This window comes from Microcaecilia unicolor, chromosome 14 (genome assembly GCF_901765095.1).
Source record: "Microcaecilia unicolor chromosome 14, aMicUni1.1, whole genome shotgun sequence".
Classification (NCBI taxonomy): Eukaryota; Metazoa; Chordata; class Amphibia; order Gymnophiona; family Siphonopidae; genus Microcaecilia; species Microcaecilia unicolor.
Genome location: NC_044044.1, coordinates 20,578,556 through 20,597,207, shown reverse-complemented (window position 1 = coordinate 20,597,207; position 18,652 = coordinate 20,578,556). Strand labels below are relative to the sequence as shown.

The following is an 18,652-nucleotide window of genomic DNA, read 5'->3' as shown; positions in this document are numbered from 1 at the left end:
CGAACCTATGGAACTTTGTAAGTCTAAGTGCTTTGAAAATAGCCCCAAGGTCATCCATTGACGTTTCATTTCTTGGCAGGTTTTTTTTTGTCTAAGATCCAAGCATAGGGTTTGATCTATGAGCTGAAGACAGTCTCCTCTCGGTCGTTTTGCAGAAATTACTACTACTACTACTATTTAACATTTCTAGAGCGCTACAAAGTGTACGCAGCGCTGTACAAACACAGAAGAAAGACAGTCCCTGCTCAAAGAGCTTACAATCTAATAGACAAAAAGTAAAGCATTTAAATTTAAAATATTTAAGCAGTCAAGCACAAGAGAACAGTCACAGAAGGACAGAAGATGTTGAAGGGTGGTCAGTGTGATTAGGTGTAACTTGTACAATCTAGAGAGCGGGGAGGGGTTGCTAGGTGATCATTTTTCCATCTGACGCCGTCGGAAGCACGAAGATGTAAGGAGATTGTGAACTACAGAAAGGCGATATATCAAATCATATCCCATCCCTTTACCATGACCAAAACAGGAAGTTTGCATCTTCTGTTAAAACATGAGCACGCAGTTATGGAATGCATTACCTACAGACTTGAAAGCAATCAACGAAACAACTATCTTTCGAAAATCTCTGAAAACATTCTTCTTCAACAAGGCCTACAATGAGAGCCTACCACCTCACTAAGTCACCTCATCAACCCACTCAATTATGAACGCCCAACTTCACCAACTACCCCAATCACTCTCTTCCTTCTTCTCTCTTCCCTTCCTTGATCGCTACACATTACTAACTGTATCTGATATCCTGAAATGACAATATTAACAAATCTATGTAAGCCACATTGAGCCTGCAAATAGGTGGGGGAATGTGGGATACAAATGCAATAAATAATAAATAAATAAATAATAATAATAAAACTTAATCTATTTCTATCATGGGACTCAATCTCACCTCAGATGGCCTTTTTCTAATGTAAGTAACCACGGTCTTAAATATCTTTCAACATTTGCAAACCTTCTTGTCTTTTTGATTGCTTTTCTCTTCCAACATTTTGGGATTTCTTTTTGAGAAGGGGTGTCCAGAACCAGTGCATTTTTTTCTAGCGAAAAAGGTGCTGCTACTCAAATGCCAGGCCACCCATCAGGGGTGGGGTGATCACTGAGGGGTCCACCCCACAATAACCAGGCCCCCTGCAACCAGTCACAGAATCCATGACAAGGCATAATTGGTGTGTAGAGCCTGAGCTCTTTCATTAAAACTTGGGGAACCATGGGTCAATTTTAGCAGACAATGGAAAAGGTGCCAGTACCCCCAAGCACCCCCTCAAAAAAAGCCCTGTCCAGAGCAGAACCTCATGCTCCAAATGTGGTCCGATAAACACCTTATTTAATAGTAACCTGATACCCTAAGTCAGGGCCCTCAGAAGAGGCGGGCGAGATGGGCAGCCGGTAGCGGCAAATATTGAGTCCTACACAGCCACATTATTGCCAAAGGGACCAGCTGGCCACGCCACTGTGTCAGAGGAACATTCCTTCCTGGCCAGCCGGCCATGACAGCAGAGGGAGTACTCCCATTTCTACAACCATCTGGTGCATTGCATAGCTCTGCAGTGTGCCTGCCCTCACTCCTTGGTCCCACCCCCATTTAATGCACCCTGACATGTGCCTGGTTCTGGGTCTAATTCTCAGTTTTGAAATGCTTCAGCTTCTTCTGTGTGTGGTGTTCAGCTCTCGAGATGCTGAGAGGTCTTTGCCTTTAGGGGGGGGATTCTTGGCTCATGAGTATTCGGAGATCTTGGTCTGAGGATTCTCAGCTCTTGGAATGGTGAGGGTCTTACTCTAGTTATTCTTAACTCCTTGAGGTGCTAGGGAGGGGGTTGCTCTGCATACTCGCAGCTCCTCTGTCTTGCTGTGTACATTTTCAGCTTTTAAGGTAGGGCAGGATGCAAGCTTTATGATGTTGATCGTCTGGGACTCTTGTACATTGCTCTTGGGGGACACTCATGATGACTACATCACTGGAATTGAGTTGGATAAATGATGTATCCCAGGGGATCGGGGACCAGGGACTCTTCCCGTAGAATGATGATGCATGTGAGCATGTGAATGTGTCTCTCACAGCAACTGTGAATCCATGGTTGGCCATGGAGATACTCAAAGAGAAATCGATCCTGTCTCCCTGCTGCTAATGAAACGTAATGACTTCCATTTTTTCCTTCTCTGTTTCAGGCTGTTTCCTGTTTCTTGACCATTATCGGGACTGGGGATGGATGCCTGCCCTCGTATGTGGAGGGGCCCTCGGAAGACATGGAAAGGCTGCGTTTACGTTACCTTTGCCTGCCTCTGCTTAGCCGTTCTGTACCTGGTGTGCACCGAGACAGGGGTCATGTTACGAAGTCATCACCAAAGCCCTCGCAGGTCCTGGCAGGGCAGGGCGGGCGCAGGCTCCATTGAAAAACTGATCCGAGGCATCCAGATCTTGCCTGGGTTAAACGCAATTGGTCCCTCCGCCTCCGTTTCCCACCACCGAAACATAAGCGGAGCCCCTGTCACTCTGGCGAGAGAGGCAGCCAGGCCCTCTGGGACACCTGGCAATTGGATCTCTGGTCTCACTAGCTTTTTTCACCGGCTGCTGGTAGTGATGATCGGGGACGGCCACAGGGGGGCGAACCTGGACTTTTCCAGAGGGAAGTCTCCTTGGAGGGTGTGGAACGAGAACTCAAGCTCTGACATGCTCAACAAGAGGCTGCATAAGGTTTTCAAGATGTATCGGGCTATGAACAAGTACAACATGCCACTGCAGAAGCAAGGACCCCGGCGTTCCCACAAGAGAAGTGCCCAGGAACTGCTGTGTCAGCTGAGGAACCAGGTGAAGGTGCAGACCCTGGGGACACAACAGCCTCCCTTCAATACTCAGGAGTGGGCCATGTTCCTTCCTTCCCAAAACCTCTCCCAGGAGCTGGGGTCCCTGAAGAACTGTGCTGTGGTCTCTTCTGCTGGCTCAATCCGCAACTCCCATCTCGGCAGAGAGATAGGTAAGTTGCACAGTCCAGGACCTTGGACAGGTCACTGGCATATTGACTGAGGAGGTAGAAAGAGGCAGATATCTCCCCTATGCTTTCCAGATGTCGGGGGGGGGGGGGGGGGGGGGGGGGGGGGGGCCTGCCACATTCTTCCACTGGAGCCGAAAAGGGTTTCTGGCACATACACCCACTGACCACCAGGTAGCAGTGTTATTGCATAGTACTGCAGGAGTAGAAATTCACATAGCAGATGTACGATGGATTATCACACACATTTCATAATTCTGTAATCCTTATATTTAATGCACATCTACCCACTAAAGGAGAGCACTGCAGTATTCATCTGTCTCTATTGCAGTTTATTTTGTCTTGAGTTGCATTATTTGTATCATCCATCCAGTTTTTTGTCCTTAAATATTTCTATTCTTCAGCTGTCTGTGCTGTTTTCATGCATTATGTGTATCATGTGATATCATGAAGATCTGAGCATCAGCCGTCCATGCTGTGTTTATTCTTTACATGTATTAGTGGATGCCTGCATGCTGTACTCGTGTTTGATGTGTCTGAGGTGAGGGTGATGCTTTATGTCATGCTTTATGTGTATCAGTTTGATGTATGCATGAGGCTGTAATGAATACCTGCTGTTCAGCTGTCCGTGCTGTGTTCATGTTTTGCATGTGATGCCTACATGAGGCTCTGATGAAGAATATTCCGGCAGCATCGACTCAGGATTAGGGAATGTTTCAGAGTAAAGGTGACCTAAGAAACCATCCTATCAGTGTGTCTCTTGGACGCTGAACTGGGTCTCTGACTGTGAAGTGGAGCAGCTGAGTAGAGACGCCTGTCCTGTCTCTGTTACTGTGGCCTCCTCAAGTCCAACCTCTCTCACTCCTCCCTCAGATTCCCATGATGCTGTTCTGAGGTTTAACGCAGCCCCAACCTCCAAGTACCAGAGCGATGTGGGCAAGAAGACGACAGTTCGCCTAACTAATTCCCAGGTAACCCGGCTAATTAGTACCTGAGTAACAATTATTCTGAGTTCATTAATACTTCAGTGCCTTCTATTTCATAGCCAAATAATGGTTATCAGTGTGTAATTGTTACCCCTACCCTGAGTAATTATTACCTGAGTAACAGCTATTCTGCTTTAATTAATATTTGAGCGACTGTTCACGCTATCCAAAAATACTAGGACTAGAGGGCATGAGTTGAAGCTACAGTGTGGTAAATTTAAAACGAATGGGAGAAAATTTTTCTTCACCCAACGTGTAATTAGACTCTGGAATTCGTTGCCGGAGAACGTGGTACGGGCGGTTAGCTTGACGGAGTTTAAAAAGGGGTTAGATAGATTCCTAAAGGACAAGTCCATAGACCGCTATTAAATGGACTTGGAAAAATTCCGCATTTTTAGGTATAACTTGTCTGGAATGTTTTTACGTTTGGGGAGCGTGCCAGGTGCCCTTGACCTGGATTGGCCACTGTCGGTGACAGGATGCTGGGCTAGATGGACCTTTGGTCTTTCCCAGTATGGCACTACTTATGTACTTATGTACTTATGTACTCTATTTCTGTCATGCTGTTACCAGAGTAAAGCCTTTCTCTGTACCATTCTGACCTGAGTAACTGATATATTTCATAGCCAAACAATGGTTATCTGTGTGTAATTATTACCCCTATCCCTAGTAATTGTTACCTGAGTAACAGCTCTTCTGCTTTAATTAATATTTGAGTATTTCTGTCATGCTGTTACCAGAGCAAAGACTTTGTCTGCACCATTATTACCTGAGCAACTGATATGCCTTCATATTTCATAGCCAAATGATGGTTATCTGTGTGTAATTATTACCCCTATCCCCGAGTAATTGTTACCTGAGTAACAGCTCTTCTGCTTTAATTAATATTTGAGTATTTCTGTCATGCTGTTACCAGAGTAAAGACTTTGTCTGCACCATTATTACCTGAGCAACTGATATGCCTTCATATTTCATAGCCAAACAATGGTTATCTGTGTGTAATTATTACCCCTATCCCCGAGTAATTGTTACCTGAGTAACAGCTCTTCTGCTTTAATTAATATTTGAGTATTTCTGTCATGCTGTTACCAGAGTAAAGACTTTGTCTGCACCATTATTACCTGAGCAACTGATATGCCTTCATATTTCATAGCCAAACAATGGTTATCTGTGTGTAATTATTACCCCTATCCCCGAGTAATTGTTACCTGAGTAACAGCTATTCTGCTTTAATTAATATTTGAGTATTTCTGTCATGCTGTTACCAGAGTAAAGACTTTGTCTGCACCATTATTACCTGAGCAACTGATATGCCTTCATATTTCATAGCCAAACAATGGTTATCTGTGTGTAATTATTACCCCTATCCCCGAGTAATTGTTACCTGAGTAACAGCTCTTCTGCTTTAATTAATATTTTAGTATTTCTGTCATGCTGTTACCAGAGTAAAGACTTTGTCTGCACCATTATTACCTGAGCAACTGATATGCCTTCATATTTCATAGCCAAACGATGGTTATCTGTGGTAATTATTACCCCTATCCCCGAGTAATTATTACCTGAGTAACAGCTCTTCTGCTTTAATTAATATTTGAGTATTTCTGATATGCTGTTACCAGAGCAAAGACTTTGTCTGCACCATTATTACCTGAGCAACTGATATGCCTTCATATTTCATAGCCAAACGATGGTTATATATGTGTAGTTATTACCCAAGTGTCCCCTATCCCTAAGTAATTATTACTGAGTGACCAAATATCTACCATCTCTGTGTAACTGCTACTTGAAGTGATGACTGATGGGATTAAACATAGAAGGTGTGACAACAACATTCTTCTACCCCCCCCCCCCCCCCACTTCCCCAGGATTGGAAACCCCTCTCCACCCATGCCCCCTTATTTTGGGACATGCGATGGCACTTCTGTGTAGCATTTTATCTACAGTGAAACTGTCACCCACAGGTGATGGCATCGGATGAGTTCAGGTTTTTGGACAGCCCACTCTATGGTGAGGGGATACTGGTGGCCTGGGACCCTGCCCCTTATTCTGCAGATCTGCTGGAGGTAAGTAAGGAGGAAAAGTGTGTGTATAATAACTTGCAGACTCCATACATGTGAATATAGATCCCTCTGCATACCCCATACCTTTGTATAGTACCTCACTGACTCCATATATCTGAACATATCTAAATAATATCCTTCTGTATGAATCCACTGCTTATTTTGGGGGTATCAAAAAAATTCACAGAGTATGTGCATGCAAATATAATAGTCTTAGATAGTTCTAGACTAAAGTGAAGGAGAGTCTCATATACAATACTCAGTAATATTGCTTTCACTCAATAGGTGAATACATTACATGTGTTCATGTTATAATCATAGACTCGACCTCCACCAACCTAATTACAATAACAGAAAAGACTTGCTCTGTTTTTTTATATATATATATGTATTCTCCAAACAACACACTGCACTTATCTTAGGCAGATTGGTGCGCTCTTGAAACCCCGACAGGTTCCCGTTTCGTATTTACTTTGTCAAGGGGGAGTGACACCAGTTCTGTCAAAAGAACAACCAAAAAACAGACGTCAAGACTCTAATAAATATACCTTCACCTTCTTATTTAACTTATCTAAATATTCGCATAGATATTCTAAAAGCGGCTATTGGCTTACCCGATTACTGCCCCAGGCTTTGATGTGTGCTGGCTTGTATACTTTGAACTAATCAAAATGGCGACAGCGTCTTTTTATTATTACCCTGTCCACAGCTAATCATATTACGTCAGACGTTGATGCGTAAAGGTACTAATGGATTCTTAAAGGAATAGACCATTTTAATCGCCTCTGATGGTGTTACGTCCGACGTTAATACATAAACAACCTAATGAACTCTTAAAGGGATAAACCGTTTTAATAATTTTAATGAGAGCATGCAATGGAAAACAACGTGGGAGAACCCTTGTAAAGGCTTATCTAAGCGTTAGGTTCAAAACTTCAAAAAAAGGAAGATATATTCAAGACAACTGTGAGAAACCTGCAGAGGATCTATTCAAATGAACCTGCAGGGAATTTATTAAAAGAAACAACCCCATTGGGTATATGTATTTAATCCTGCTGGCTCTATTGTTTCTAATGTGAAAATCCAATAAGTTTCACGTTGCAAAATTCTTCTATTGAGATCGCCTCCTCTCTTCTGGGGAAGTACTTGCTCAATTACCATACATTTTAAATCTTCTGTAGTATGCTTGTGAGCCACCCAATGCTGAACTAAAGGGGCTCCGAAATTTTGGGCATTTATACGTGAGCGATGTTCAATCAATCTTTCATGTATGGATCTGGTTGATTTGCCAATATAATATTTACCACACGGGCATACTATGTAATAAATGATGCCTACTGAGCGACAAGTAGTGTGACTTTTCAATGTGAATGTTCTATCATTGAGAGTAAATCTTGTGCCTTCAATAGTAACCGGTGAAGGTGAAGGTGAAGGTATATTTATTAGAGTCTTGACGTCTGTTTTTTGGTTGTTCTTTTGACAGAACTGGTGTCACTCCCCCTTGACAAAGTAAATACGAAACGGGAACCTGTCGGGGTTTCAAGAGCGCACCAATCTGCCTAAGATAAGTGCAGTGTGTTGTTTGGAGAATACATATATATATAAAAAAACAGAGCAAGTCTTTTCTGTTATTGTAATTAGGTTGGTGGAGGTCGAGTCTATGATTATAACATGAACACATGTAATGTATTCACCTATTGAGTGAAAGCAATATTACTGAGTATTGTATATGAGACTCTCCTTCACTTTAGTCTAGAACTATCTAAGACTATTATATTTGCATGCACATACTCTGTGAATTTTTTTGATATTGTACTATATGGGACAGAGTGTCGGTCTCGAATCAATTTATATTTTGGGGGTAAGCAGCATAATATATATTGTACTGTTTTGAGATCTTGCCAGGTATTTGTGATCTGGATTGGCCACTGTTGGAAACAGGATGCTGGGCTTGATGGACCTTTGGTCTGTTCCAGTATGGCAATACTTTTTTACTTATGTACTTGGGATTCTGAATGGAATGTTACTACTCTTTGGGGTTCTACATGGAATCTTGTTACTCTTTAGGATTCCAGAATCTTGCTATTGTTTGCAGTTCTACATGGAATGTTGCTACTCTTTGGGATCTTGCCAGGTATTTGTGACCTGGATTGGCCACGTTTGGAAACAGGATGCTGGGCTTGATGGACCTTTGGTCTGTCCCAATATGGCAACACTTATGTACTTATGTACCTCTGTATATTATTTCCCAAACGTCATATATCTGAAAATATATCCCTCTGTATAGCCCCAGCATACTGCAATCGTCTCTATATTGTCTTCTGTATATTCCCCTACGGTTCTGTTCATTTCCCTGTAGACTATTGAGTGAATAATCCAGATTATCCTCTCAAACTGCCTCAGGACTATCCAGATGGCAGTGGGTTGGTGCATGGGCAGACTCGGAACTTGTCCCACTAATGTTGGACAGTGGTATAGTAAACAATTCAAAATAGGCAAGAGATACCTAAGACATAAGCATCGCCACACTGGGACAGACCAAAGGTCCATCTAGCCCAGCACCCTGTCTCCGACAGTGGCCAATCCAGGTCACAAGTACCCAATAGTAGCAACATTCCATATAGAACCCCAAAGAATAGCAAGATTCTAGAATTCTAAAGAATAACAAGATTCCATGCAGAATTTCAAAGTGTAGCAACATTCCATGTGGAACCACAAAGAATAGCAACATTCCATTCAGAATCCCATGCACATAAGCGTTGCCACACTGGGACAGACCAGAGGTCCATCTAGCCCAGCACCCTGTCTCCGACAGTGGCCAATCCAGGTCACAATCACCCGACAAGATCCACGGAGCAAAGCATTTTGTACTGCCTGTCCCAGGAATAGTGGATTTTTCCCTACGTTCCTTTAATAACATTCTATGGCCTTTTCCTTCAGGAAGCCGTCCAAACCTTTCTTAAACTCTGCTAAGCTAACTGCCTTAACCACATTCTAAGGCTGTTTAGATAAGTTCCAGCCCTGACCACATTATCCAGATACTCAGCGCCACACCGCCAACCGCTGTTCAGAGAATGGCACTGAATGGCCAGATATTTTATGACAGCCACAACTGGCATTTACAATGAACACTGACCGGAGCAGCTGAATATAGATCCAAATATAAAATAATTTGCACCTCCAACGTTCTGAAGCTGAGTCCGTGGCAGCCGTGTAGTGTTCGTAGGGTTCGTAATCACCCCGCCCTCGAGGGAACTTTGCCAGGGAAAGAAACGCGACGTCAGAAGGAGACGGGACCAACCACAGGCCTCGCACTCGCTCTCAGTGCCCCGCCCTTGGAGGGAAGGGAAGACTGCATATAATATTCACCCACCGGAAGTTCGTTCCCTCCCTCCGAGTTCCATGGTTGTCGTCCGTCCCCCCTCCCTCCCTCCCAATTCCAGGGTCCCCCCTTCCTTCCAGTTCCAGGCCCCCTCCCTCCGAATTTTAAAAGTCATCCTGACTTACCTCGCGCGGTAAAAAGCATGCAGGTTGGGCACTTACTTCAGTTTTCCCTTCTCTGTCTCTCAGCTCTGGTCCCGCCCTTGCGGAAACAGGAAATGAGGGAGCTTAACCGAGATTGGATAGCAGAGCCGGTAGTGGGAGGCGGGGCTGGAGGTTGGGAGGCAGGGATAGTGCGGGGCAGACTTATACGGTCTGTGCCAGAGCCAGTGGTGGGAGGCGGGACTGGAGGTTGGGAGGCAGGGATAGCGCTGGGCAGACTTATACGGTCTGTGCCAGAGCCGGTGGTGGGAGGCGGGGATAGTGCTGGGCAGACTTATACGGTCTGTGCCCTGAAGAGCACAGGTACAAATCAAAGTAGGGTATACACAAAAGTAGCACACATGAGTTGTCTTGTTGGGCAGACTGGATGGACCGTGCAGGTCTTTTTCTGCCGTCATCTACTATGTTACTATGAGGGTGGGACCAGAGCTGAGAGACAGAGAAGGGAAAACTGAAGTAAGTGCCGAGCCTGCACGCTTTTTACCACTGCTGCCTGCCACCGTATCCCCGACCAGGTAAGTCAGGATTACTTTTAAAATTCGGAGGGAGGGGGCCTGGAACTGGAAGGGAGAGAGGGAGGGACGACGACCCTGGAACTTGGAGGGAGGGACGACGACCTTGGAACTGGGAAGAAGGGAGGGGGGACCCTGGAATTGAGAGGGAGGGAGGGAGGGAGGGGGGACGCTGGAACTTCCCTTAAAAACATTAATGGCAGAAGATGATTACCTTGCTAGCGCCCGTTTCATTTCAATGAGAAACGGGCGTTTTTTACTAGTATTTTTATATCTAGTTATAAATCTACTGGCTGAGGGGAAAAAAATTAACCTCCTAGAATTTTTTGCTGTTTTCTCAGCAACTGCTTTGAATTTCTACCAGAAATTTTACAGCTTTGTTTCGTTGTTATTATCTAGCTTCATGTGCCAAGTGGAATGAAATTACCTTTAAACACAGTGACGTTACAGACTTTTTAGCGTGACCACCCAGCGATTTTCGCACGTTCGAAAAAATGATTTGAAAAAAAAAAAATGGAGGTACCAGCTTGCTGTTAATGATGTCACAGTGACGTAGACATCTGTCTGGGGAGCAATGCTGAAGGCCAATCACAAGCTCCACCCAATGCCGCAAACAATCGCTCAACTCAAGGATGCGCTGCAGATGATCTGGGGCAGCCTGCTACAAGGACTGATCGACAAGGCTGTTAAGAACGTCCCAAAGCGGCTGGAGGCCTGGGTTATCAATATCAATCAATATCAGATTATTGTTTAGATACCGCTGTCCCCATGGATGGCTGTTAAAGCTAGGGGTGAGCACTTGAAGCATTCACAGTGACTGTGAAATTGTGACACATTGCTAATTGTATCATTTGAACGATGGTATTTTACTGTGTTTTAGCTCAAACATTTTTAACGCGCAAAGACAGCTAGGTAGTAACGCTAAAATGTCAGTAACATCAACATGGCTTAAGATAATTAAATGTTATTTAGTAGTAATACGTAAGTATGATGACATAGAGGGGCATTTTCGATCGGGGACGCCCATCTCTAAGGGCGCCCATCTCCGAGGATGGCACCGCGAAGGGGCGAGGCCAATCGTATTTTCGAAATGAGATGGGTGTCCATTTTTCGTTTCGATAATACGATTGGTGGGGGGGCGTCCAAATCTCAACATTTGGGTCAAATGCTGAGATCGCCGGCTGTAGAGACGGGCGCCCTCGGTTTTCGCTGATAATGGAAACCGAGGGCGCCCATCTCAAAAACGAACAACTCCAAGGCATTTGGTCATGGGAGGGGCCAGGATTCGTAGTGCACTGGTCCCCCTCACATGCCAGGACAGCAACCGGGCACCCTAGGGGGCACTGCAGTGGACTTCACAAATTGCTCCCAGGTACATAGCTCTCATACCTTCGGTGCTGAGCCCCCCAAAACCCACTCCCCACAACTATACACCACTACTATAGCCCTAAGGGGTGAAGGGAGGCACCCACATGTGGGTACAGTGGGTTTCGGGTGAGTTTTGAAGGGCTCACATTTTCCACCACAAGTGTAACAGGTAGGGGGGGATGGGCCTGGGTCCGCCTGCCTGAAGTGTACTGCACCCACTAAAACTGCTCCAGGGACCTGCATACTGCTGCGATGGACCGGAGTATGACATTTGAGGGTGGCATAGAGGCTGGCAAAAAACGTTTTTAAAGTTGGTTTTTTTTAGGGTGGGAGAGGGTTGGTGACCACTGGGGGAGTCATTCCTGATTCCCTCCGGTGGTCATCTGGACAGTTCGGGCACTTTTTTGTGACTTGGACCTAAAAAAAAAAAAGGGACCAAATAAAGCGGACCAAATTCTCGCCAGGGACGCCCTTCTTTTTTCCATTATATGCCGAGGACGCCCATCTTTCCTCGGCCGATAAACACGCCCCAGTCCCGCCTTCGCTACGCCTCTGACACGCCCCCGTGAACGCTGGACGTCCCCATGACGGACTGCAGTTGGGGGCGCCCAAAATCGGCTTTCGGTTATATCGATTTGGGCGCCCGCGGGAGAAGGACGCCCATCTCCCGATTTGTGTCGAAAGATGGGCGTCCTTCTCTTTCGAAAATAAGCTGGATAAGCACATAAAATTTCTCTTTGAAATTCAAAGCGGTTGCTGAGAAAACAGCAAAACATTCTAAGGGGTTACTTTTGTACGGTGATGATTTTTTTTTTAATTTACACACCGTGTCATGTGTGACAGATTCCTTTTCTTTTTTTTTTAATTGCGTATTTCAATGTATCATAGAACAAAAAAGCGTAAAGGAAAACATTGAAGGTTGCTGTATGTAACCCAATGAAGTAATCAAACATATAAACGGCGAGTGACCGTACTCACTTGCAAATGCGCAGTAGAGACTTCCCTCTCTGCCCCGCCCCCGCTTCAATACGTGATGATGGGGGCGGGACAGAGAGGGAAGTCTCTACCGGCGTGCAGCAGACGTCGGAACCGCTCCCCCTCCCCCCTCCCCCGGAGTCGCCGCCGCCCCTCCATCTGGCCCGAGCACTGTGAACTTACATCAGCACGCAGCAGCAGGCACATCAGCAAAGCTGCCGTCGGGCTTCCTTCTCTGCCTTTGTCCCGCCCTCGCCGACGTTACGTCACACGAGGGCGGGACACAGGCAGAGAAGGAAGCCCGCCCCGACGGCAGCTTTGCTGATGTGCCTGCTGCTGCGTGCTGATGTAAGTTTACAGTGTTGCTCGGGCCGGGTGCAGGGGCGGCGGTGACTCCGGGGGGGGGGGGCTCGGAACCCCCCCCATTCCAAAAGTAGCCCGTTTTCACGGGCTCAACGGCTAGTTTGTCATAAGAACCAAATATCCAGCGCCTTCAAAAATGAGTCCACAAATAGGAATGGGGAAGCAAACAAGATATGAGTAATAACAGGGAAATAAAATACAAAGAAAACACCCTAGACCCAGTCGTTCCCAAACCTGGTCCCGGAGGCACCCCAGCCAGTCAGGCTTTCAGGATACCCACCATGAATATTCACGAGAGAGATTTGCATGCACTACCCCTCACTACTTGAATTCTCTCTCTCATGAATATTCATGGTGGGTATCCTGAAAACCTGACTGGCTGGGGTGCCTCCGGGACCAGGTTTGGGAACGACTGGTCTAGACCATTTAATCTTCACCTCTAAACACTGTGGATGCCTGACATAAAGATGCTTCAACTAGAGATAGCAGTAGAAAAAAAAATACATTTTTGAGTCAAGAAAGAGTCTCAAATGCTCAGGCAGAAAAATATATACCTAGATGTGGAGTACTAGATGTGACATTTAGAAGGGTGGAGGAGTGGCCTAGTGGATAGGGTGGTGGACTTTGGTCCTGAGGAACTGAGTTGGATTCCCACTTCGGGCACAGGCAGCTCCTTGTGACTCTGGGCAAGTCACTTAACCCTCCGTTGCCCCATGTAAGCCGCATTGAGCCTGCCATGAGTGGGAAAGCGCAGGGTACAAATGTAACAAAAATAAAATAGATACTATTGGAGATTCTACATGGAATGTTGCTACTATTGGACATTCTACATGGAATATTGGAGATTCTACATGGAATGTTGCTACTATTGGAGATTCTACGTGGAATGTTCCTACTATTGGAGATTCTACATGGAATGTTGCTACTGTTGGAGATTCTACATGGAATGTTGCTATTCCACTAGCAACATTCCATGTAGAAGGCTGCGCAGGCTTCTGTTTCTGTGAGTCTGACGTCCTGCACGTCAGACTCACAGAAGCAGAAGCCTGCGCAGCCATATTGGCAATCTGCAAGGGCCGACTTCTACATGGAATGTTGCTAGTGGAATAGCAACATTCCATGTAGAATCTCAAATAGTAGCAACAGTGGAGGAGTGGCCTAGTGGTTAGGGTGGTGGACTTTGGTCCTGGGGAACTGAGGAACTGAGTTCAATTCCCAGCACAGGCAGCTCCTTGTGACTGGGCAAGTCACTTAATCCTCCATTACCCCATGTAAGCCACATGCAGACTCACAGAAGCAGAAGCCTGCGCAGCCACATTGGTGATCTGCAAGGGCCGACTTCTACATGGAATGTTGGAATAGCAACATTCCATGTAGAATCTCCAATAGCACCAACAGTGGAGGAGTGGCCTAGTCGTTAGGGTGGTGGACTTTGGTCCTGAGGAACTGGGTTGGATTCCCACTTCAGGCACAGGCAGCTCCTTGTGACTCTGGGCAAGTCACTTAACCCTCCATTGCCCCATGTAAGCCGCATTGAGCCTGCCATGAGTGGGAAAGCGCGGGGGTACAAATGTAACAAAAATAAAAATAAATAAAAAGGAAGCACCAAGATTCCTCACTGGTCATCTGTGACAGACTTTCACTGTTCCAGAGTATGAGTGAGGGTGAGAGTGAAAAAGCAAAACCCTTCCTTCTCCCTCTCTCTCTAATTTTCCTCTTTGTTTTCAGTGGTATAATAAGCCCGATTATCCCATCTTCACCCGCTACAAGGAGTATCGGCGAAGGCACCCATCTCAGTCCTTTCACATCTTGCACCCAGCTGTGCAGTGGCAGCTGTGGGAGGTAATCCAGGAGAACACAGGCGAGGAGATACAGAGAAACCCCCCTTCATCCGGGCTGCTGGGTGAGTGGAAGAATCCCACCTCCCCCTGCTTCAGGTCCATGCTGAGACCCACAGGCGCAATTCTGCCAAGGCACCTCAGTCCTGCCCCCGCAACACCATCCTGCTATCCCAGAACTGAGGCATCGCCCGCAGGGCTTCGTTCAGTTTATTCTTTTTGCTCACGTCTTTTCAATAGTAGCCCTCAATCCTCAATGCATTTCAGTCCTGCCCTATGACAGCCCCTGCTGTTCAAGACCCCAAACACAGAGTTTCACTAATGCACCTCAATCCTGCCCTACACCACCATTTGTTGTTTCCAGAACTCTGCCAGTGCACCCCGGTCCTCCTCTATAGCACTGTCAGGCTTATTTTCGAAAGAGAAGGACGCCCATCTTTCGACACAAATCGGAAGATGGGCGTCCTTCTCACAGGGTCGCCCACATCGGTATAATCGAGAGCCGATTTTGGGCGTCCCCGACTGCTTTCCGTCGCGGGGACGACCAAAGTTCCCGGGGGCGTGTCGAAGGCGTAGCGAAGGTGGTACTCGGGCGTGCCTAACACATGGGTGTCCTCGACCCATAATGGAAAAAAAAGGGCATCCCTGACGAGCATTTGGATGACTTTATCTGGTCCAGTTTTTCTTACGATCAAGGCACAAAAAGGTGCCTGAACTGACCAGATGACCATCGGAGGGAATCGGAGATCACCTCCCCTTACTTCCCCAGTGGTCACTAACCCCCTCCCACCCTCAAAAAAATCTTTAAAATATTTTTTGGCAGCCTCTATGCCAGCCTCAAATGTCATACTCAAGTACATTGCAGCAGTATGCAGGTCCCTGGAGCAGTTTTAGTGTGTGCAGTGCACTTCAAGCAGGTGGACTCAGGCCCATCCTCCCCCCCCCCCCCCCCCCCCCCCCCACTACCTGTTACATTTGTGGTGGTAAATATAAGTACATAAGTAGTGCCATACTGGGAAAGACCAAAGGTCCATCTAGCCCAGCATCCTGTCACCGACAGTGGCCAATCCAGGTCAAGGGCACCTGGCACGCTCCCCAAACGTAAAAACATTCCAGACAAGTTATACCTAAAAATGCGGAATTTTTCCAAGTCCATTTAATAGCGGTCTATGGACTTGTCCTTTAGGAATCTATCTAACCCCTTTTTAAACTCCGTCAAGCTAACCGCCCGTACCACGTTCTCCGGAAACGAATTCCAGAGTCTAATTACACGTTGGGTGAAGAAAAATTTTCTCCGATTCGTTTTAAATTTACCACACTGTAGCTTCAACTCATGCCCTCTAGTCCTAGTATTTTTGGATAGCGTGAACAGTCGCTTCACATCCACCCGATCCATTCCACTCATTATTTTATACACTTCTATCATATCTCCCCTCAGCCGTCTCTTCTCCAAGCTGAAAAGCCCTAGCCTTCTCAGCCTCTCTTCATAGGAAAGTCGTCCCATCCCCACTATCATTTTCGTCGCCCTTCGCTGTACCTTTTCCAATTCTACTATATCTTTTTTGAGATACGGAGACCAGTACTGAACACAATACTCCAGGTGCGGTCGCACCAAAACCTACCAGAAACCCACTGTACCCACATCTAAGTGCTCCCCCTCACCCGTAAGGTGGTAGTGGTGTACAGTTGTGGGTAGTGGGTTTTGGGAGGGCTCAGTACACAAGGTAAAGGAGCTATGTACCTGGGAGCTTTTTCTGAAGTCCACTGCAGTGCCCCCTAGGGTGCCCAGTTGGTGTCCTGGCATGTGAGGGGGACCAGTCCACTAGGAATGCTGGCTCCTCCCATGACCAAAGGGCTTGCATTTGGTCGTTTCTGAGGTGGGCGTCCTTAGTTTTCATTATCGGCGAAAATCAGAAATGAGCAAGTCTAAGGACGACCATCTCTAGGGACGACCTAAATGTCTAGGGGCTGTGTCCAGTGGCGTAGCTACGTGGGGCCATGGGGGCATGGGCCCCCACAGATTATGCTCTGGCCCCCTCTACGTTTGACCCGCCCCGCCGCCTCATCGCCCGTCCCCCGCCACATCATCAGGTACCTTGTTTGCTGGCGAGGGTCCCCGATCCCCACCAGCCGAAGAGTCTTCTTCAGCACCGCCTTCGTTGTGTGATCATCTGTTTCGTTACGCCTTATGTCCTGCACCGTGCATGTAGCCCCGTGCAGGACGTAAGGCGTCAGAAACAGATGATCACACAACGAAGGCACCGGAGTCGACCGCTGCTGAAGAAGACTCTTCGGCTGGTGGGGATCGGGGACCCCCGCCAGCAAATAAGGTACCTGATGCGGCGGCGAGGCAGGGGGGGTTCCAAAGTGGCAGGGGGTCCAAAATGGTGGGTGGGGGAGTCTGCGGCAGGGAAGGCAGCTAAACAGTGCCCCCCACATTGGGCTCTGGCCCCCCTCCCGCCGAGGTCATGGCTAATGCAGCATTAACACGGAAGCATTTACCATCTCCTAAATAGGAAGCGATAAATTCGCCCACGTTCTTTTTTTTTTGCAGGTGCCGGTCGCCAATGGGAACCAGCCAGACCTACAAAAAAAAAAAAAAGCCTGACTTTTAAGCTGCAGTAAATCTTTGCTCAGCATGCGGGAAAGACCTACATTAGAATGTACTAAAGTCCAGATTTTACCGCACCTTAATGAAAGGGCTCCTTAGAAAGGCTGGCATTAGCTAGCTGTGTACAATCGATTTCACCTGTCTGTATTCTTATCTATTATAATTATATAGATAGATATATAGAAATATAGATATAGATACAGTACATTGGAATAAAAGAAGCTGCATCATTGTTAGTATCACCTCTCCTAGTTTTTAAGTTATTTCTTTTGCCAAGTCATCTTTTCAGTTGTCCGTGCTGTGTTCATGATTTACGTATGTCTGTGTGACATCTGCGTGGGGTTTTGGTTTTTTTTTATGACACCTTGCCCTACTTGTCCCTTCAGGTGCCCTGCTGATGATGTCTGTCTGTGAACAAGTCCATATTTATGAGTTTCTGCCCTCCAGGCGGCAGACAGACCTATGTCATTACTATGAGAAGTTCCAGGATGCAGCCTGTACCATGGGAGCCTATCATCCTTTGCTGTTTGAGAAGAACCTGGTGAAGAGGATCAACCAGGGCTCAGACCTCGATATCTTCCAGCTAGGGAGGGCCACGGTGCCCGGTTTCCAGTCCTTGAACTGCAGCGGAGTTCCTTCCTAGGAGCTACTCCCCAGCCCTCCCTGAGCACTTGACATTTTGCCTTCACGGTACCGTGGGCTAGAACCCAAGCTGTGGTACCTGCTGGGTTGCTCTGGAGCCTGCAGGGATGGTCATGCACAATCCCTTCCAGGGATGAAAGGAAATCGTAGCATGGATCTCTTTAAAAACAATGAATGGGCTGCCTCTGTGTCACATGGGAGTGTTGTAGGAGGTGGAAGGCCTCCAATTATTTAATATACAGAATAAATTCCTCATATTTGGACAGGGAGAAATGGAAGTTTTTCTCTTTCCAAAAACAGGGGAAAGCTTGCTGGAATAGCAAGTCATTTCACTCTCTACCTCCCCCCCCCCTCTTGCCAAGTCAGGTGATTAAACCTGATCGCCCACAATATCTCTCTCACTGAGCAAGATCAGGCCTCAGGGAATACTACAGACAGAAGTCTTTCTGGGGTCTTTTGTATAAGGCTATTTCAAAGCAAACGAGATTGACTTTATCTTGTAACAGTGAGGGAAATAACACTTGCAGAAGACCAGGTAACATCTTATTTCCTTCTCTGCCTAGAACAATTCAAACACTATCTCCCTGATCCCTGGAGTCAATAGCAATAGTTCTATTGACAAGAGAAACCTAACAACTCTATAAGGAAGCAATAATTAACTTTTGTCTCCTCTTTCAGAATAGGGGAAATACTAATTAAAGGTTCTGGGAAAA

At 46.4% G+C, this 18,652-nt stretch overlaps 1 protein-coding gene across 2 annotated transcripts in view; it reads left to right on the top strand.

Annotated features, from left to right (window-relative positions):
* Positions 1 to 18,216, top strand: part of LOC115457810 (beta-galactoside alpha-2,6-sialyltransferase 1-like) — a 29,206-nt gene extending 10,990 nt beyond the window's left edge. For both annotated transcript variants that reach the window (XM_030187428.1, XM_030187427.1), the window contains exons 2-6: positions 2,221 to 3,026; positions 3,915 to 4,012; positions 5,989 to 6,090; positions 14,577 to 14,751; positions 17,684 to 18,216. In XM_030187428.1, the coding sequence (XP_030043288.1) occupies positions 2,258 to 3,026; positions 3,915 to 4,012; positions 5,989 to 6,090; positions 14,577 to 14,751; positions 17,684 to 17,940 (1,401 nt within the window). In that variant the 5' untranslated portion in view covers positions 2,221 to 2,257 and the 3' untranslated portion in view covers positions 17,941 to 18,216. The remainder of the gene's footprint in view (positions 1 to 2,220; positions 3,027 to 3,914; positions 4,013 to 5,988; positions 6,091 to 14,576; positions 14,752 to 17,683) is intronic.
* The last annotated feature ends 436 nt before the right edge of the window (positions 18,217 to 18,652 follow it).